The sequence below is a fragment of the Anoplopoma fimbria genome, chromosome 20 (genome assembly GCF_027596085.1).
Source record: "Anoplopoma fimbria isolate UVic2021 breed Golden Eagle Sablefish chromosome 20, Afim_UVic_2022, whole genome shotgun sequence".
NCBI lineage: Eukaryota > Metazoa > Chordata > Actinopteri > Perciformes > Anoplopomatidae > Anoplopoma > Anoplopoma fimbria.
The window spans coordinates 27,834,817-27,854,015 of NC_072468.1; the positions used below are offsets into that span (position 1 = coordinate 27,834,817).

Consider the following 19,199-nt stretch of genomic DNA (forward strand, 5'->3'; position numbering starts at 1 on the left):
CCGTGAAAGCCTTGCAGCAATGTGTCACCAGAGTTGCATGAGGTGATGGACGTAAGTGTGAAAACCATCAACTTCATTAAAAGTAGAGCTGTGGACTCCAGATGTTTTGCCAAGCTTTGTGAGGACATAGAAGCAGATCATGTCCAGCTGCTCTATCACAGTGAGGTGAGATGGCTCTCAAGAGGACTGGTCCTCAAGCGTTTGTTTGAACTGAGGAATGAGGTCTTCTCTTTTCTCACTGAGAACAAATCTCCTCTGGCACATTACTATGCCAACACAGAATTCACAGCTAAACTTGCCTACTACCTCTGTGACATGTTTTCACTGCTGAACCAGCTGAACATCTCACTGCAAGGAAGAAACAGCAACATATTTGTTGTTGCAGACAAAGTTCAAGCTTTCAGGAGGAAACTTGCTTTGTGGACTAAGAGGGCCCAGGAAAAGAGGATGGACATGTTTCCACTTTTGTCTGACATTTTGGAAAACTCTCCTCAGGTGAAGACCAGGGCCTGAATACTTTCCTGAGGATCCCAGAAACGGACACATGTGGATTTTGGACCCATTTTCTGTGGATCCCACTGACAATGATGTTGCTTTGCCTCACATCTGGAATCCCAGCTTCTGGAAGTTTGGATTCTGGATCTGATCGTGTCTGAGAGGCCCAAGTGTCTCATTAAGAGCTGAACATAAAGAGGTAGTTGTGACTGTTGTTATTGTTCATTATATATAAATAAATGTCTTTGTAATGATCACATTGCATCATGTCATTTATTTGACAGGGTTTTTGCTTGTTAAACTGTAAGTGGATTTGATTTAGTTATTGAATACAAATAAAACCAAGAGTGAGATCAATTAGTTAAACCAATACACTGTTAATATTTGAATGGGCCCCGGGCCACTTTGTACTTGAAAAGTTGGGCCCCGAGGTCAAAAAGGTTAAGAACCCCTGCTTTAAAGAGTCTTCCGGGTGTAACTTCACAATGGCTCACGCCTCAGATTTATTTGATGTCGCTTTAAAACACTCGACTCCTGTCGCCTCGTTTCTCCTCCTCGCCTCCTCCGCTCACATCTCATGTGGGTGTGACTCAGATGAGGAGGCGAGGAAAGGAATCAAGGAAGCACAAAGTCAAGCAATGAGAAATAACCACTATTTGCTCCCGATTGTTTGATGGAAACGTCTTCATTAGGAACCAACGAGACGCAGACAGGAGGTCGGACCGAGTTGAGAGACGGACCAACACAGAGAATAGAGAAACATCAGAATGATCCTTTAACACAGAGGTGAGTGTTCTCTGTCAGAATGTGTGAAGTTGTGAGGTGTTGATCAGGACAGCCGGTCACCTAGCAACACACACACACACACACACACACACACACACACACACACAGTCTCAGAGGTCTAATTAAAGCCCGCTGGGTTCCTCGTTATCTGTTTCATGAGACGGAACTGATCCAGGTTCAGTTTGCATGTTTTTATTTTTAGCACATGAGCCGATCAGCTTCACATCACTGCCAGACTACATCTCCCATCATGCCCTCCTGGTGCCACAGAAACAAACAGGGAAGATCAGCAGAAAGGGAAGACGATTAAAGGAACAGTGAAAACATGTTTCTGAGTTCTGTATGGAAGCCCACAGAGGACATCATTAAGCTGGTCATGTGATTCCACAGTAGATTCATGATGTCACACATTTGTTTGTGTTTTATGAGTAAAAAGTCAAATTAAAGTGCAACAATCAAATGTCCATTTTCATTTTACTCGCATAGTTTTCTATATTAACATGTTTGAGATTTAATTTTAAAAGTCGTACCCGTCTGTGAACAATAATCATGTTTACAACAAACTATTTCAACTTCCATTTGTGCCAGAATGATTTAAGTCCCAGTTAGAATAAAAAGCTAATTCACTAACAACATCAAAATGAAAAGACTTGAACAACAATCTGTTTACATTCAGAGCTTCATCACTGAACTGATCTTCGTCCTCATTAAACTTTTGCAAAGCTGTTTTTAAACATTTCTATTTAACTGGAGGTCAAAGCTTTAACTCAAACCGGAGACGAGTTCTTCCACGTTTAGTGGAAGAATAAAGAACCCGGAGTCATTTAAGCTTCTTTACTCACTTTAACTAGAACCTTCTGTTCCTTCATTTCTTTTATAACAAAGTTAAAACGTTCGTCGTTGAATCTGAGGAACCAGAGGAAGAATTAATTTTATTGCTTCCATCACACAACAGAAACCAGACAGACAGCAGGAAGTTGTAAAAGTACAAAAGTCTGAATGTTTCTTTACAAAAATAAACTTCTGCAGATTGAAAATAAACCGTTTGATTCTCAAAACACCTCAAAGAGTGAAAGTGACCTTTGACTGAGCTGAACAGCATCTCTGTGATATTTGAACGTATTTAAATGATTATTAGCAGTAACAGTTGTGTACATGTTGTATTCGAAAATCCATGAGAAAGAAATGAAAGTAAAATAAGATCATTATACAAACGAATAAATGATTTCTTGATTGGGACCTGTTGTCGGGCAGAAAGCAGCTTCTTTGTGAGTTCACTTCTGATTGTATTAAGACGTCTCATTTGACCTGCCGACGTGCCTCTGAGCAGTAAAACCTTCCTTTAATCACTGTTCTAGTTAATTTCATCGAGTTTTTAGTTCCTACGGCGAGTTTCGTTGTTCTTCTTGACAGAATCAGGACTTTAGGACGCTGAAATATGGATTAAATGTTAAACATAAAAGTCAAGGTTTTTCAGTTTTTCCCATTTTGCAGACATTGATGTGATTAAACTCAACAAACGGTATTAAAACACATTTACACATTACACGCGCTCGGTTTTCTTTTAATATCCGCTGACCTCTGGTGTTAGCTAGCTAGCTAAATAAAGTCCAGATGTGTTTAATGATAAAAAAATAATTAGATGGTGAAAATTATAGGTAGATGTAGCCGTACAAACATACGCATTAGCTCAAGGAATGTTCACTGACGTTTGTGAAACCTTAGCTAGCTATTAACTACTGCATAGCATACCAACGAGGTAGCAGCACCCTTGTTTCCTGTAGCTAAGATGCCACATTAGCATTAGCTAGCCAATTTCAGCTAGTTAATGTTAGCTTGCTCATTTATTAGATTTAGTTTCTCTATGGTTGTTAGCTTTGTTAGCTGCTAAGTTAGCATTAGCTAGTCAGAGTAAGCTAGTTAGCGTGTTAAGTTCATCAGCTACAGAGGTTCAGGGTGTTGAGAATGATTGAAAACAGCTTTCAGTCCCCAACTACATGATGTACATGATGAGTCGGCTGAAATAAGCTAGCTAGCTAACATTAGCATAACTGTCCCTTGTTGTTGCACAGCTAACTTTTTTTTTTACCTTTTGATTGTGACTTTTTTTCGTAAAGATTTAGTTTCTCTGTAGTTGTTAGCTTTGTTAGCTGCTACATTAGCTTGTCAATGTCAGCTAGTTAACGTTAGGTTCACCGCAAACTACCAATTTGTACATGATGAGTTGGCTTTAAGTAGCTAGCTAGCTAACATTAGCATAACTTTCCCTTGTTCTTGCACAGCTCACATGTTAGCGAGTTGTTTTTCAACCTTTTGATTGTTTTCATTCTATTTGAATATTGTGACTTAATCAAAGTTTCAGATCAACTTTTTTAGTTTTAGACTTAGTTTATCTGTAGTCGTTAGCTTCGTTAGCTTTTTTAGCTGCTTGTTTAGAGTGCAGCTGGTCCTGATCTGTATCTGGTGATTTGGGGTCTGATCAAGTATGTTTCAGGTGTTTTCAGGATTAGGAGGGTTTGGATTCAAACATCAGTCTAGTTCCCAGTCAAACGTTTCCTCTAGAGTCTCGGAGAACATTTACATTCAGGAACAAAAAGAAGAAGAAGAAGAGGAAGAAGAAGAGGAAGAAGAAGAGTCTGAGGTGAACTGGCTCGTGTTGCTGGTTCTTCAGTCGTGCATAGTATCCGTTTGTCACCGTCTGGAGGTCATTAAAGGTCCAAGAACTCGTATCTGAAAAGGTTCTGTGTCTTGTTTAGCCGATCCTCAGGTGGACCTGAACAATAACCAGAACCAGCTGAAGGAGTCCAAATGGAAGAGGACTTCATCTTAGTAGGTTTTAAAGTCTCAGTCTTTGACGTGAGTCCTCCGGCTCGTCACCTTCGACCTCCACAGGATTCAAAAACACTCCTTCAAACAATATTGACCTGCATTCGTACCGGCAGCTGTTTCATCTTCATGTCCAGCCGAAATAAAACTCCATCTAGTTAAAACAGAGACGCAACAACACGTCTCCAACATGACGCTACACGAATATTCATAAAAACCAAAATATAAAGGTTCAAAGGGAGGATTTTGTCCCGTCGAACTCTCGTCTCTGAACTCTTCGTCTCTGAACTCTTCGTCTTCATCTTGGCACATTATTTTACTTTCAAGTACCTCAAGTGTTTGTGCAACCTAAAAGAGACTTTAAGGAATTTCCAAAGCCGGGTGAAGTGTTTAAGGACGTGACTTGAGTATAATTTATGCTACAAACTTTCTGTGAGGACGATGTTCTCTCGGCTCTGATCCGTATCCGACCGCCGGAAATCCGAACCTGAATGTTTCCTAATAATTTAAAAGTGGTTGATCCAGTTCTCAGCAGCTTTGTCTGAAGTCCTAAAAGCAGAAGTTCAGCTTCTTGTCTTTCCTTGACCGGACCGTTCCGGACCGGTTCGGACCAGAGGGGGTCCGGACTGAGCGGCTCACATGAGGCTCTTCCGGTCTGGGTTTAGTTTGGTGCTGTTGGAGGAGGAGGAGTCCAGTTGTCGGTACAACGCCCTCAGCTCCTTCACCTCCTCCAGCACCTCCTGGGCCTGACTCCACGTTGACGCGGCCTCCTTCAGGAGTCTCTCAGCTTCAGTCGACTCCTTCCCCTTCATCCTCCCATGCTCCCTGGCCTCCCCCTCCGCCTCCCCCCGAGCCTCCGTCAGCAGACGCTCCGTCTTCTCCAGTTTCTGGCTGATCAGCTCCTGCAGTTGGCTGACGGACGCCACGGTTCCGCTCAGCGCCGATGCCGGTAAACGGGTCGCCGCCGCCGCCGGCGTCTTGTTCTTAGCGACTTTAGTCTCTGAGTGCGTCAGGATCTCGTCCATGGAGGCGCAGCGGTTTTTCTCCGCCGGCGTCAGGCGTTTCCCCGGCTGGGGGGTTTGGCCCGACTTCTCCCACACCACCGCCACCTCCCGGGGAAGGCTCTGTGATTTCCCAGAAGTTTCGCCGGTTTTGGCGGACAGAGCGCCATCAGTTTTGGACCTGGGGCAGTCCGGGCTGAGGTGCGACGCCGTTTTGTCCGAGTCGACCATGAACCTGTCGCAGCCGTCGGCTCCCCGAGGAGACGGAGCGTCTTCCTCCTGGATCAGATCCAGAGTCAGCATCCCGTCTGAGGAGGAGGTGGAGGCCTGACGGACCGAGAGGAGGAAGATCAGAACAACTCAGTTTATACGATCAGAAACTATCTCAACTCAAGGACCTCTTACTTCATTTGCTTGTTCTGGAGCTTTTTACTTTTGTCACACTGTCTTCATGAGTAGATTCAGTTTGCCAAAATGTTCAAATACTTCCCATCGTTTAGAGAAACTCATCCGGGTCGTCTTTAAAGGACCGGGAAGACTGTGTGATACGGTCCAAAGCTCCAGAACAAGTTAGTAAGTGGATCTTGAGTTGAGGTCAAACTCAACTAGAAGTCCTAAACATTTCAGAATTATCTACATTTCATTTCTGCTGAAGAAGACCATTTGATTCAGTCAAATGCTCCAGAAGTTAGTGGATAAATTAAGATTCAAGATGTTTTTAATGACATGATATGAGAGTTATTCAAAACTTTTAATTTAATATCTGATATTCTTGTTTTCATCCTGACTGGTTGTTTGTACTCATAAATATCTGGAATTAATTCTCAGAGGAGAGAAAGAAGGTGATGATGGAGGTTCAGACTGACCACAGTCAGCAGGTGACCTCTGGTGGGCAGCCGTCGGTTGTGAGGAATCTTCACCCGATCTCGAGTCAGATGAGACAACTGAGAGTCTTCTACTGTCACCTGTAGACAACAAACACAAGCGGTGATAAATATCTCTACAGGTAAGAGGAGGAAGGTTTTATTATAAGGTGAACTGCCTCTTTAAGGGACCCAGGATCGATCCCTGAGGAACCTCTGAACTCAAAGAACAGTTTTTACATATTTAACACTCAGAAGATCATTTATTTATTTTGCTTCAACCTATAATTATTAAGAAAATGTTGATTGTTCACAGTAATGTCTATAGAATGACAACATAGCGTCGGAACAGTAGTCACGGAACCTTAATGGAGTGTAGTTGAGATCAAAATGAAGGTCGGGTTTGAAGATGGGTGTGAGCTGAGGTAGTAGTAGTAAGAATTATTAGACTTTTTCTAAATGTATGGAACTGATTCAGTGTGTTTTATCTCCATGGAGATGAATTTAAATACAAACAGTACGAACAAACTGTTATTTCAGATCTAAGTTCAAGACTTTTCCAGGAAACTCTGGATTAAAAAAACCTCAACAACAACGTGACATGAATGTGGTTTCGTTCCGCCTGGAACATGTGTCTGTGTGTGTGAGAGAGTGCATTGATCAGCGTATTGATCAGAGTATTGACTGGTGGAAAAGGCGAACGTTGTCGACTGAACGTAGACCAGCTGCTGTGTGAGAAGCTCTGACACACTTCCTGTTTCTGTTTCGCTGAGGACACTGAAATAAACACGACTAAAGGAAACACTGTTCTCTAAAATTACACCGAGGACGTCTGAAATATAATTCACTCGTCGCTGTCGTTCTAAAACAGAGCTGAAGACACAACAGGAAGTCAGTTATGTGGTTGGTCAGCAGGTTGAGCTGTAACTCACAGATCATTAAAATAGACTCTTTGATAACATGTCAACTAATACCAACTGAAAAACTCAGGTCGTAGCTCACAGCTGACTCCACATGACCGCAGATTATAGGAACTGTACAGCACCAAATGTGGATTAATACGCCACTGAAAATAGTCCCCAACAAATGCTCCATTTCCTCCTGTTTTAAAAAAAATATTAAGTTGACATGTTCATGTGATGTTTCTTCAATGACATGACTTAGTGTTTCCACCTTAGAACCTGCAGTGACCCAATAACAGTCAGTTTCATACGTCACGTACAAAAGAACCAATCACGGTGGGCTTTATTATCATTAGCGTAACGCTACGGCGAGAACGAGGTCTATTAGAGGAAAGAAAAACTTTGTGTCCAAACCAAATTTCCAAAGAAAACTGTTTTGTAAATTTTACCCCAAAAAATAAGATGGTCTTTCCACAAAACTTACATCAAAGCCCGACGCCATTTCATCCATTAATCCTGAAGACAAAGCGAGTAGACTACGAGCTAAAACGTTTGGCAACAGGTAAACTTAAAGTCCAGGCTCATTTGCATATTCAAAGAGATGCACATACTTAATGAGCCAAAAGGTGTAGAGTTACATCGAACCCATTTTACTGCATCAATAAGCCATCGGTTGTTTTCATGGAAAAACCTCTAAATGTGTATTTTTTGATGAACATAGATGAGTTATTAGGGGTTTAATCAATGAGCAGAGGAACTTTAACAAACAATTATTAATTGTTCTGTTTTAATTTGACTGTTTTATTTATTATCTTGTTTCTTCACTTTATTGTAAATGTACACTTCCTGCATGGAAGGTGCTGTATATCACTAAAATCATAGAGTAACACCAGTAAAACCTAACACATGTAGTTAGTGAGCGACTTGGAGTCCTGGACTCCGTACCTCATCCAGGATTCTGTTTTTGGCCCGTGTGATGGCGGCGTTCAGGACGTTGATCCAGGACTCTTTCTCCTCTGGACTGACGGCCAGGAAGACCAGGTTAGGAACCTACAACACACATGAAGGGTTAGTGTTTAATCAGTTATGTATTGATCCGGAGGAAATGGATCAAACTGTTAATACGGTCAGATAGAGTTTTAGACTGATTATCTTCTTAAATCTTTGTTGTTAGCATGTTCTAGCTTGTTGTACCTTGGTTTTAACTTCTTATTGCATTGTTTGTTGTAGTCCACTGCTTTTAGCATTTTAAAAGCTTTTTTCTTTGTCGTTAGTATGTTTTAGCATGTTCTCAGCTAGCTGTAGCTTGTTCTCAGCTAGCTGTAGCTTGTTGTTAGCTTGTTGTTAGCGTGATGTAACCTGGTGTTAACTTGTTATTAGATTGTTTCTTTTTGTAAGCCAGCTTCTTTAAGCATGTTAGTAACTTCTTTCTTTGTCGTTAGTATGTTTTAGCATGTTCTCAGCTAGCTGTAGCTTGTTCTCAGCTAGCTGTAGCTTGTTCTCAGCTAGCTGTAGCTTGTTGTTAGCTTGTTCTCAGCTTGTTGTTAGCGTGATGTAACCTGGTGTTAACTTGTTATTAGATTGTTTCTTTTTGTAAGCCAGCTTCTTTAAGCATGTTAGTAACTTCTTTCTTTGTCGTTAGTGTGTTTTAGCATGTTCTCAGCTAGCTGTAGCTCTTTGTTAGCTTGTTGTACCTTAGTGTTAACGTGTTATTTGATTGTTAGTTCTTCGTAGCATTTTTAAGCAGTTTTTAAGCCATTAAAATGATTTGTAGCCATTCAGCCATTGTTTTATATTTAGCTTGTTTTAACAAGTTGTTGACTCTTCATTAGCTTGTTTAATTATTGTTAGCATGTTTTAGCTAGTTATCTTGATCTAGCTTGACTTCAACTTGTTATATTTATTCTTTCTGGTAAGCTACTTTTAGCACGTCAACGTTTAGGTTTTCTCTCTGTTGTTAGCTTGTTTTAACTTGATGTTGATCTGTTAGTAGCTTTCTTTCTTAGTAGTTGGCTTCTGTTTAAACATTCTTTCTTTTGATTAGAGAGCTTCTTTGTTGTAAAATAGTTGTTACACTGTTTTAACTTGGTTTTAAGTTATTTCTTAGTAGTTTAGGTCTTTTAGTTTGTCATTGTTTTGTATAGTAGTAGTTTATCATGTTAAAGCTAGTTGTTAACTTGTTTTTCCGATTATTCCGATTATTAATAAATCATCAGACAGCTATCCTCTGTGTAAAGATCTGGTGGAGTCGGGTTAGCTCGGTCAGCTTTCAGTTCTTTTAGCATCGCTAGCTTCCAGCTGCAGGCTCGGGCGTCGCCATGTTGAGAGCCGTGTGGAGGCAACAAAAATGCTCTGTTAATTTAGCATCTTTGAATATTTTTAAATCTGATTCAGATTTATGGCCGACAGTAAACAAACCGAGGATCAATGATTGAAGACAAAATGCTGACGTCACACTTACACACACACACACACACACACACTGTTTTATGCAGCCTCAGGGGGAGAAACATCACCAGATGGCCGTGTGTGTGTGTGTGTGTGTGTGTGTGTGTGTGTGTGTGTGTGTGTGTGTGTGTGTGTGTGTGTGTGTGTGTGTGTGTGTGTGTGTGTGTGTGTGTGTGTGTGTGTGTGTGAAGCTGCCACCTGTCTGCCGGACACCTGATCCCTCCCCAGGGCATTCTGGGTATTTGGTGGATGGCCTGCAGATATCTGCTGAGTGTGTGTGTGTGTGTGTGTGTGTGTGTGTGTGTGTGTGTGTGTGTGTGTGTGTGTGTGTGTGTGTGGTATGAAGCCTGTTTACAGTCTGTCACTGATTCTGTGTTTATTCACATTTTGAGTAGAAACTGATCTAAATATAGAAGTGTGTCTGAGGTGTAAAAGTAGCTGTGAGGATAAAAGACTGAGTGAATAAATGATGAAGAGCTGGAGACGTGTGTGTGTGTGTGTGTGTGTGTGTGTGTGTGTGTGTGTGTGTGTGTGTGTGTGTGTGTGTGTGTGTGTGTGTGTGTGTGTGTGTGTGTGTGTGTGTGTGTAACCTTCCTCACATTTGTACACTTTTGATTTGACTGGAGCTTTTTTTAGCACCTCTTCTTCTTCTGTGGTGCTTTAACCAGCGGTTCATATTATATCATCTAAATATTATATATTATACTGATGTTCACACAGCAGCAGTGGATGAAAACAAACCAGGTGGACCGAAAGACAGGTCGACAGACAGACTGACTGACAGACAGACAGACTGACTGACAGACAGGTGAACAGACAGACAGGTGAACAGACAGACAGGTGAACAGACAGACAGGTGTACCGTGTTCCCCGGTGAGCTGCAGCGCTGCAGTCTGAACTTGCTGTGGTTCTTTTTGCTTCGACTCTTGTTCTTCCTGATCTCCTCACAGCGCTCGTAGTCCGACAGATCCAACACCTCGTCAGCCCGGCCCAAGTCCTTCACCTGGAGAACACAGGGAGCACAGCGTTATGCTAAGCTAGGCTAACACATCCAGACCCCAATGAGAGTGACATCATCTGAACACCTGGTTCTGAGAGAAGAATAGTGTTGACCTGCTGTTCTTTAAATAATTAAAATAAAATGTAAAGGTAGTCAAATACAGTAAAAGAAGAAGAACAGAGTACCTGAACAGGGAGAGAACAGAGTACCTGATCAGGTAGTGAACAGAGTACCTGAACAGGGAGAGAACAGAGTACCTGAACAGGTAGAGAACAGAGTACCTGAACAGGTAGTGAACAGAGTACCTGATCAGGTAGTGAACAGAGTACCTGATCAGGTAGTGAACAGAGTACCTGAACAGGTAGAGAACAGAGTACCTGAACAGGTAGAGAACAGAGTACCTGAACAGGTAGAGAACAGAGTACCTGAACAGAGTACCTGAACAGGTAGAGAACAGAGTACCTGAACAGGTAGTGAATAGAGTACCTGAACAGGTAGAGAACAGAGTACCTGAACAGGTAGAGAACAGAGTACCTGAACAGAGTACCTGAACAGGTAGTACCTGAACAGGTAGTGAATAGAGTACCTGAGCAGGTAGAGAACAGAGTACCTGAACAGGTAGAGAACAGAGTACCTGAACAGGTAGTGAATAGAGTACCTGAACAGGTAGAGAACAGAGTACCTGAACAGGTAGAGAACAGAGTACCTGAACAGGTAGTGAATAGAGTACCTGATCAGGTAGAGAACAGAGTACCTGAACAGGTAGAGAACAGAGTACCTGAACAGGTAGAGAACAGAGTACCTGAACAGGTAGAGAACAGAGTACCTGAACAGGTAGAGAACAGAGGTAGTTTATGTTTTTTGACTGACAGTTTGCAGGTAAACACACTGAACTTCTGCTGCTGCAGATAGCTGTGTAACACACACACACACACACACACACACACACACACACACACACACACACACACACACACACACACACACACACACACACACACAGGTGTTAGCAGGCTACCTGCAGCACCAATGTGGTTTCTGCAGGTAACCTTCAGCTCATTGATCTCCATGGAAACAGCATCCATTATTAAGCAGCTTTAAACTGAGACTTCCTGGGAGAGAGGCCACGCCCACCACGCACACACACACACACACACACACACGTTCACATTAATGTGGACAGGAGGTGATGCGATGGAACGGGAACTTTTAGTTCCTCAAAGAGTTCCTGTAAATAGAGTCTGATGATGATGATGATGATGAAGGGTAAAAGGTTCAACAGGGCCTCGCTTCAGACTGAGAACTACACCTCCCATCATGCCCCAGCTCACACGTCCCCCCAACGATACCCCGGCTTAACCTTTATTAGATTCATGCTGGCTGGCTGCTATTGGTTACTGGGGGGGTCTGCCTGTGGAGGCTTTCTGTTGGTTGCCGCGGAAACCAGCACCCCCCCACCTTCTGTCAATGGCCTTATTTAGAGAAGACACACACACACACACACACACACACACACACACACACACACACACACACACACACACACACACACACACACTCGGCTGTGGTTTGATTCTGAAACAGAATGAAGATCCATCTTCTGCTTTCTGTCAGACGTTTCTGAGACGTTATCTTCTATCTTGTTTCTGGTTCTTCGTTCCCGTTTCTTCAGACCGTGTGGTGTTGAGAAACTAGAACTCGCTGCTCAAATCTGACCCTGAACGTCACACTGAGCACCGATTCAGACTGAACACGGACCGATAACACTCACAACTCTGTTTTCACCGAGTCCACCGGTCCAGGATTCAGAACAAAGACTTCCAGTTAAAAAGTTCTTCTATCTGAAGCATTTTGACAAACAACAGAACTCTGATCACTTTTTATCTATTCTTCATAAAAAGGTTGAGACTATTTAGAAAATACATACATACAGACACCTGAATGCATCACACTGGTCTCTCAGATACAGACACCTGAATGCATCACACTGAACTCTGAAATACAAGACACCTGAAGGCATCACACTGGTCTCATAGCAGGTATCTTTCACTATTTTCTTTTTTTTTATGATAAAGAAAACTTAAAGATTATAAATTGTGTCGTTAGCAGCTAAATCTTCAGATGAGACAATTAGTTAATGTATTATTATCAATAAATTAGTTATGGCGATAAAGAAAAGCTGCTGACACTTGAAGAAGAAAACGACAGAAATCAGCAAACTGTCCACTCTCAGAGGACGTTTTATGTTGTTAAATCTAAAGCAGATGTGGTCAGAGTGTGTGTGTGTGTGTGTGTGTGTGTGTGTGTGTGTGTGTGTGTGTGTGTGTGTGTGTGTGTGTGTGTGTGTGTGTGTGGGGGGGGGGGGGGGGGGGGGGTTTCTCGGTGTCTATTCCCGGTGAGACAGGAAGTTGAGCTGTCAGTTTCTGATGAACCACAGAAGCAGAAGTGTGAACCTCGTCGACACACAGAGACGGACAGACGTCCTTATATGGCCGTGAAACAGAATTCATGAAGCATCCATGTGTCATGTGACAGCTGATCATGTGACAGGACAGCTGATGTCAGAGAGGAACCGATGAACGTTAAAAACGAGGAACTCTTTGTTTCCTGAAGCTGCTGTGAAGCTCTGAGATAAAAAACACCCTGAAAACAAAATCAATACAACTGATCGATTAAAATCAGAACTACAACCCTACTGTTCTCTGTGTTCAATAACATGTGGGGTTCCTCAGGGCAACGTCCTGGTTCTCTTTATTAAACCTCAGAGACATTCAAAGAACAATTTAAATATTTCAATAAAACACATCATTTTAAATACAGATCAGATAAAGGTTCTAACAGGATGTTCTGCAGCAGATAAAGGTTCTAACAAGACGTTCTGCAGCAGATAAAGGTTCTAACAGGTTTACTGCAGCAGATAAAGGTTCTAACAGGTCGTTCTGTAGCAGATAAAGGTTCTAACAAGACGTTCTGGAGGAGATAAAGGTTCTCTGAGGACGTTCCGCCCTGTGTGTGGTGCTGCAGTGAAACCGGAGCTCTGTGTTTGTCTGCAGCTCAGACTGAAACTCGACTCTTGCAGAACGTCGCTGTCGACGAGAAACTTTCTGTTTCCAGTCAGAACCAGAACATAATAAATACTACATCAGAGTACTTGTGAGTACATCAGAGTACTTGTGAGTACATCAGAGTACTCACAAGTACTCTGATGTACTTGGGAGGAAGGATTGCATCTAACCATATAAATGTGTTGTTAATTATTCTTTGTATTAATTGTTTATAAAAAGGTGGAACTGTGACAAACAGGAAGTCTAAATTGATTAATTGATCATTATTGATCAGTTTTCTGTCGTCAATAATAGGACTCAGTCTGAATGTTAAATCTGTGGTGAATTAAAAAGCTGCACTGTCCCTTTAAAGCTGTTACAGTTAACGAGGTTAACGAGCAGTGATGACATCACAGAGGACGGCCACGCCCACAGACAGGTGGTGTCTCACTGCCATCCGTCTCCAAGACAACGCCTACACCTCGTTACCATGGTGATGATTAAAAGATCCTAACGAGCGGACAGCAGTCAGAAATCTGTCTCTGCTGATCGGTTAAATATTAAATCTATAATCAATGAGTGTCGGTCACCTGTAGGCCCCGCCCCCCTCTGACTCACCTCCTTCTCACAGACGAACAGCTGATTTCCCCTCAGAACCACGAAGCGGTTCTTCCAGATCTCTCTGAAGATCCCTTTCCCGCAGAACTTCCGGATCCAGCCGACCTTATCGGGCTGAAGGTGCTGCGGCGCCGAGTCCAGAGCCCCCTGAACAGGAAACAGGAAACAGGAAACAGGAAGCTGTCAGAGGAGCGTCATCAGAGCAGGTGAACCATTCAATACTAAAACACAAAGTTCTTCTTCTTCTTCTTCTTCTTCTTCTTCTTCTTCTTCTTCTTCTTCTTCTTCTTCTTCTTCTCCTTCTCCTTCTTCTTCTCCTTCTTCTTCTTCTTCTTCTTCTTCTCCTTCTTCTTCTTCTTCTTCTTCTTCTTCTTCTTCTTCTTCTTCTTCTTCTTTCTTCTTCTTCTTCTTCTTCTTCTTCTTCTTCTTCTTCTTCTTCTTCTTCTTCTTCTTCTTCTTCTTCTTCTTCTTCTTCTTCTTCTTCTTCTTCTTCTTCTTCTTCTTCTTCTTCTTCTTCTTCTTCTTCTTCTTCTTCTCCTTCTTCTGTCATTTTAAATGTTTCAAAGTGAGATTTCAGTTTGTGGTTTGAACCAAACTCTTTATTTTATAACTGAAGATAAAAACCCGTCTGACCTGAGAATAAGAATTGATTTAATAAATACAAATGAAATAAAAGTAATTATATTATCGTACAAGTTCTGCAAAATGTCTCTAAAAAGTTTAATTTAAAAAACGTTCTATTGACGTTCTATTGATGTTCTATTGATGTTCTATTGACGTTCTGCTGACGTTCTGCTGACGTTCTATTGATGTTCTATTGACGTTCTGTTGATGTTCTATTGACGTTCTGTTGACGTTCTATTGATGTTCTATTGATGTTCTATTGACGTTCTGCTGACGTTCTATTGATGTTCTATTGATGTTCTATTGATGTTCTATTGACGTTCTGTTGATGTTCTATTGACGTTCTGTTGACGTTCTATTGATGTTCTATTGATGTTCTATTGACGTTCTGCTGACGTTCTATTGATGTTCTATTGATGTTCTATTGACGTTCTGTTGACGTTCTATTGATGTTCTATTGACGTTCTGTTGACGTTCTATTGATGTTCTATTGACGTTCTGTTGATGTTCTATTGATGTTCTATTGATGTTCTGTTGACGTTCTATTGATGTTCTATTGATGTTCTATTGACGTTCTGCTGACGTTCTATTGATGTTCTATTGATGTTCTATTGATGTTCTATTGATGTTCTATTGACGTTCTGTTGATGTTCTATTGACGTTCTGTTGACGTTCTATTGATGTTCTATTGATGTTCTATTGACGTTCTGCTGACGTTCTATTGATGTTCTATTGATGTTCTATTGATGTTCTATTGACGTTCTGTTGATGTTCTATTGACGTTCTGTTGACGTTCTATTGATGTTCTATTGATGTTCTATTGACGTTCTGCTGACGTTCTATTGATGTTCTATTGATGTTCTATTGACGTTCTGTTGACGTTCTATTGATGTTCTATTGACGATCTGCTGACGTTCTGCTGACGTTCTGCTCCAGTTAAACGTTCTGCAGGCTGAATACTCTGATGTAAAGCAGTTTGTTCCTCTTTTGTTATTCAGATTCAGTCACAGACGCAGCGTCTCCACCTTAAAACTACAACTACTACTAATACTACTAATACTACTACTAATACTACTACTACTACTGCAACTACTACTAATACTACTGCAAATACTACTAATACTACTGCAAATACTACTAATACTACTGCAAATACTACTAATACTACTACTAATACTACTAATACTACTGCAAATACTACTACTACTACTAATACTACTACTAATACTACTGCAAATACTACTAATACTACTAATACTACTGCAAATACTACTAATACTACTACTAATACTACTGCAAATACTACTAATACTACTACTACTACTACTGCAACTACTACTAATACTACTGCAAATACTACTAATACTACTACTAATACTACTAATACTACTAATACTACTGCAAATACTACTAATACTACTACAACTACTACTAATACTACTGCAAATACTACTAATACTACTAATACTACTACTAATACTACTAATACTACTGCAACTACTACTAATACTACTGCTACTACTACTAATACTACTACTAATACTACTAATACTACTAATACTACTACTAATACTACTGCAAATACTACTAATACTACTGCAAATACTACTAATACTACTGCAAATACTACTAATACTACTACTACTACTACTACTACTGCAACATACTGCTACTACTACTACTACTACTACTGCGCAACTACTACTAATACTGCCGCAAATACTACTACTACTAATACTACTGCAAATACTACTACTGCACTACCGCAAATACTACTACTACCGCAAATACTACTAATACTGCTGCAAACCACTACTGCTACTGCTGCTGCAACACTGCTACTGCACTGCTAATACTACTACCACTGCTGCAACTACTACTAATACTGCCGCAAACTACTGCTGCACTACTGCACCAACCACTACTACTGCTGCTACTGCAACTACTACTACTAATACTACTGCAAATACTGGTACTGCAACTGCAAACACTACTAATACTACTGCAAACACTACTAATACTGCTACTACTAATACTGCTAATACTGCTGCAAACACTGCTGCTGCTGCTACTAATACTGCACCGCTACCGCAAATACTACTAATACTACCGCTGCTGCAACACTACTAATACTACTGCAATACTAATACTGCAAACACTACTAAACTACTACTGCTACTACTACTGCAACTGCTAATACTACTAATACTACTGCAAACTACTAATACTACTACTGCAATACTGCACTAATACTACTAATACTGCACCGCAAACTACTGCTAATACTACTACAACTACTACTAATACTACTGCAAATACTACTAATACTACTAATACTACTACTAATACTACTAATACTACTGCAACTACTACTAATACTACTGCTAATACTACTAATACTACTACTAATACTACTAATACTACTAATACTACTACTAATACTACTGCAAATACTACTAATACTACTGCAAATACTACTAATACTACTGCAAATACTACTAATACTACTACTAATACTACTACTACTACTGCAAATACTACTACTACTACTACTACTACTACTGCAACTACTACTAATACTACTGCAAATACTACTACTACTAATACTACTGCAAATACTACTACTACTACTGCAAATACTACTAATACTACTGCAAATACTACTAATACTACTGCAAATACTACTACTACTACTACTGCAAATACTACTAATACTACTGCAAATACTACTACTACTACTACTACTACTGCAACTACTACTAATACTACTGCAAATACTACTAATACTACTGCAAATACTACTACTACTACTACTACTGCAACTACTACTAATACTACTAATACTACTAATACTACTGCAAATACTACTAATACTAATACTACTAATACTACTAATACTACTGCAAATACTACTAATACTAATACTACTAATACTACTGCAAATACTACTAATACTACTAATACTACTACTACTACTAATACTACTGCAAATACTACTAATACTACTAATACTACTAATACTACTGCAAATACTACTAATACTACTACTACTACTAATACTACTGCAAATACCACTAATACTACTAATACTACTACTACTACTAATACTACAACAAATATTACTACTACAAATACTACAGATACTACAAAGCTGTACCACCTGTGAACTGAACTTATTGATCTTTGATCAGATACTTTGATTTACTTTGTTCTTTATGTCTTTTCTACTTTAACCTTCATATTTAAAGTAAACTGATCAATAGAACAAATATTCATCAGATTAAAGTTCAAATCAACTAAACTGTTTGTTTCTGTTTTACATTTAAACCAGTCCATGTGTCAGTCAGCAAACAGTCAGTCAGCAAACAGTCAGTCAGCAAACAGTCAGTCAGCAAACAGTCAGTCAGTAAACAGTCAGTCAGTAAACAGTCAGTCAGCAAACACTCAGTCAGTAAACAGTCAGCAAACACTCAGTCCGTAAACAGTCAGTCAGTAAACAGTCAGTCAGCAAACAGTTAGTAAACAGTCAGTCAGCAAACAGTCAGTCAGCAAACAGTCAGTCAGTAAACAGTCAGCAAACAGTCAGTCAGCAAACAGTCAGCAAACAGTCAGTAAACAGTCAGCAAACAGTCAGTCAGTAAACAGTCAGTCCATAAACAGTCAGTCAGTAAACAGTCAGTCAGTAAACAGTCAGCAAACAGTCAGTCAGTAAACAGTCAGTCCATAAACAGTCAGTCAGTAAACAGTCAGTCAGTAAACAGTCAGCAAACAGTCAGTCAGCAAACAGTCAGCAAACAGTCAGCCCGTAAACAGTCAGTCAGCAAACAGTCAGCAAACAGTCAGTCAGCAAACAGTCAGCAAACAGTCAGTCAGTAAACAGTCAGTCAGCAAACAGTCAGCAAACAGTCAGCAGTGAGTTAGACGGGAGTGTCGGTTATATAAGTCCGGTAAACGGTGTCCGGTGAGCTGTTCTCCCGTTAACGGATGGAACCGGAGAACGTTTCCTCTCTGTTTCTACCTTATTTAAGTACATAATGTTTAAACTGTTTCAACAGCTCTTTTATTTTGAAGGCAGCTGACGCTGCTGCCTTCAAAATAAAAGCTTGAAACTAATCCTTGAGGCTTTTGTTCCTCGCGCTCCGGTTTAACGGGATACCGGGACCGTCACGAGCCGCCGGTGTCGGTTCCGTTAAGTCTCACCCGCGTCCCGGAGCTCTTCTTCATGCTGAGTGACGTCAGGACTCCGTTATGTCCCACAGAGAGGAGCTACCCGGTAGAGCCGGTACAGCTCCACTCTGCTCCTCGGTGCTGATCCTCGGTGTCTCTGCTGCTGCTGCCGGACTCCGCTGCGCTCTGACCGGACAGGAGCCGCTCTGAGAGTCGGTGTCCGGTTACTCCTCCCTCCTCCTCCTCCCTCCTCCCCTCCTCCTCCCCTCCCTCCCTCCTCCCCCCCTCCTCCCTCCCCCCTCCCTCCTCCCCCCTCCCCCCTCCCTCCTCCTCCCTCCTCCCTCCCTCCTCCTCCCCCCCCCTCCCCTCCTCCTCCCCTCCTCCCCTCCCCCTCCTCCCCCCTCCTCCTCCCCTCCTCCTCCCTC

At 41.2% G+C, this 19,199-nt stretch overlaps 1 protein-coding gene across 1 annotated transcript; it reads right to left on the bottom strand.

Moving 5' to 3' along the window:
- Window positions 1-1,467: 1,467 nt before the first annotated feature.
- Window positions 1,468-18,965, bottom strand: plekho1b (pleckstrin homology domain containing, family O member 1b). The gene is made up of 6 exons (XM_054622380.1): window positions 18,808-18,965; window positions 13,984-14,130; window positions 10,184-10,324; window positions 7,819-7,923; window positions 5,975-6,073; window positions 1,468-5,435 (listed from the first exon to the last, which is right to left on the bottom strand). Exons 1-6 carry the CDS (start codon window positions 18,829-18,831, stop codon window positions 4,743-4,745), a joined length of 1,209 nt encoding a protein of 402 aa, XP_054478355.1. The 5' UTR covers window positions 18,832-18,965; the 3' UTR covers window positions 1,468-4,742.
- Window positions 18,966-19,199: the final 234 nt, after the last annotated feature.

Coding starts and splice junctions, on each gene's coding strand:
- plekho1b (XM_054622380.1), bottom strand. CDS start 18,831: ATGAAGAAGAGCTCCGGGACGCGG. Junction 14,131..18,807: donor AGAAGAGCTCCGGGACGCGG/GTGAGACTTAAC, acceptor TTTCCTGTTCAG/GGGGCTCTGGACTCGGCGCC. Junction 10,325..13,983: donor TGTTCGTCTGTGAGAAGGAG/GTGAGTCAGAGG, acceptor TGTGTTCTCCAG/GTGAAGGACTTGGGCCGGGC.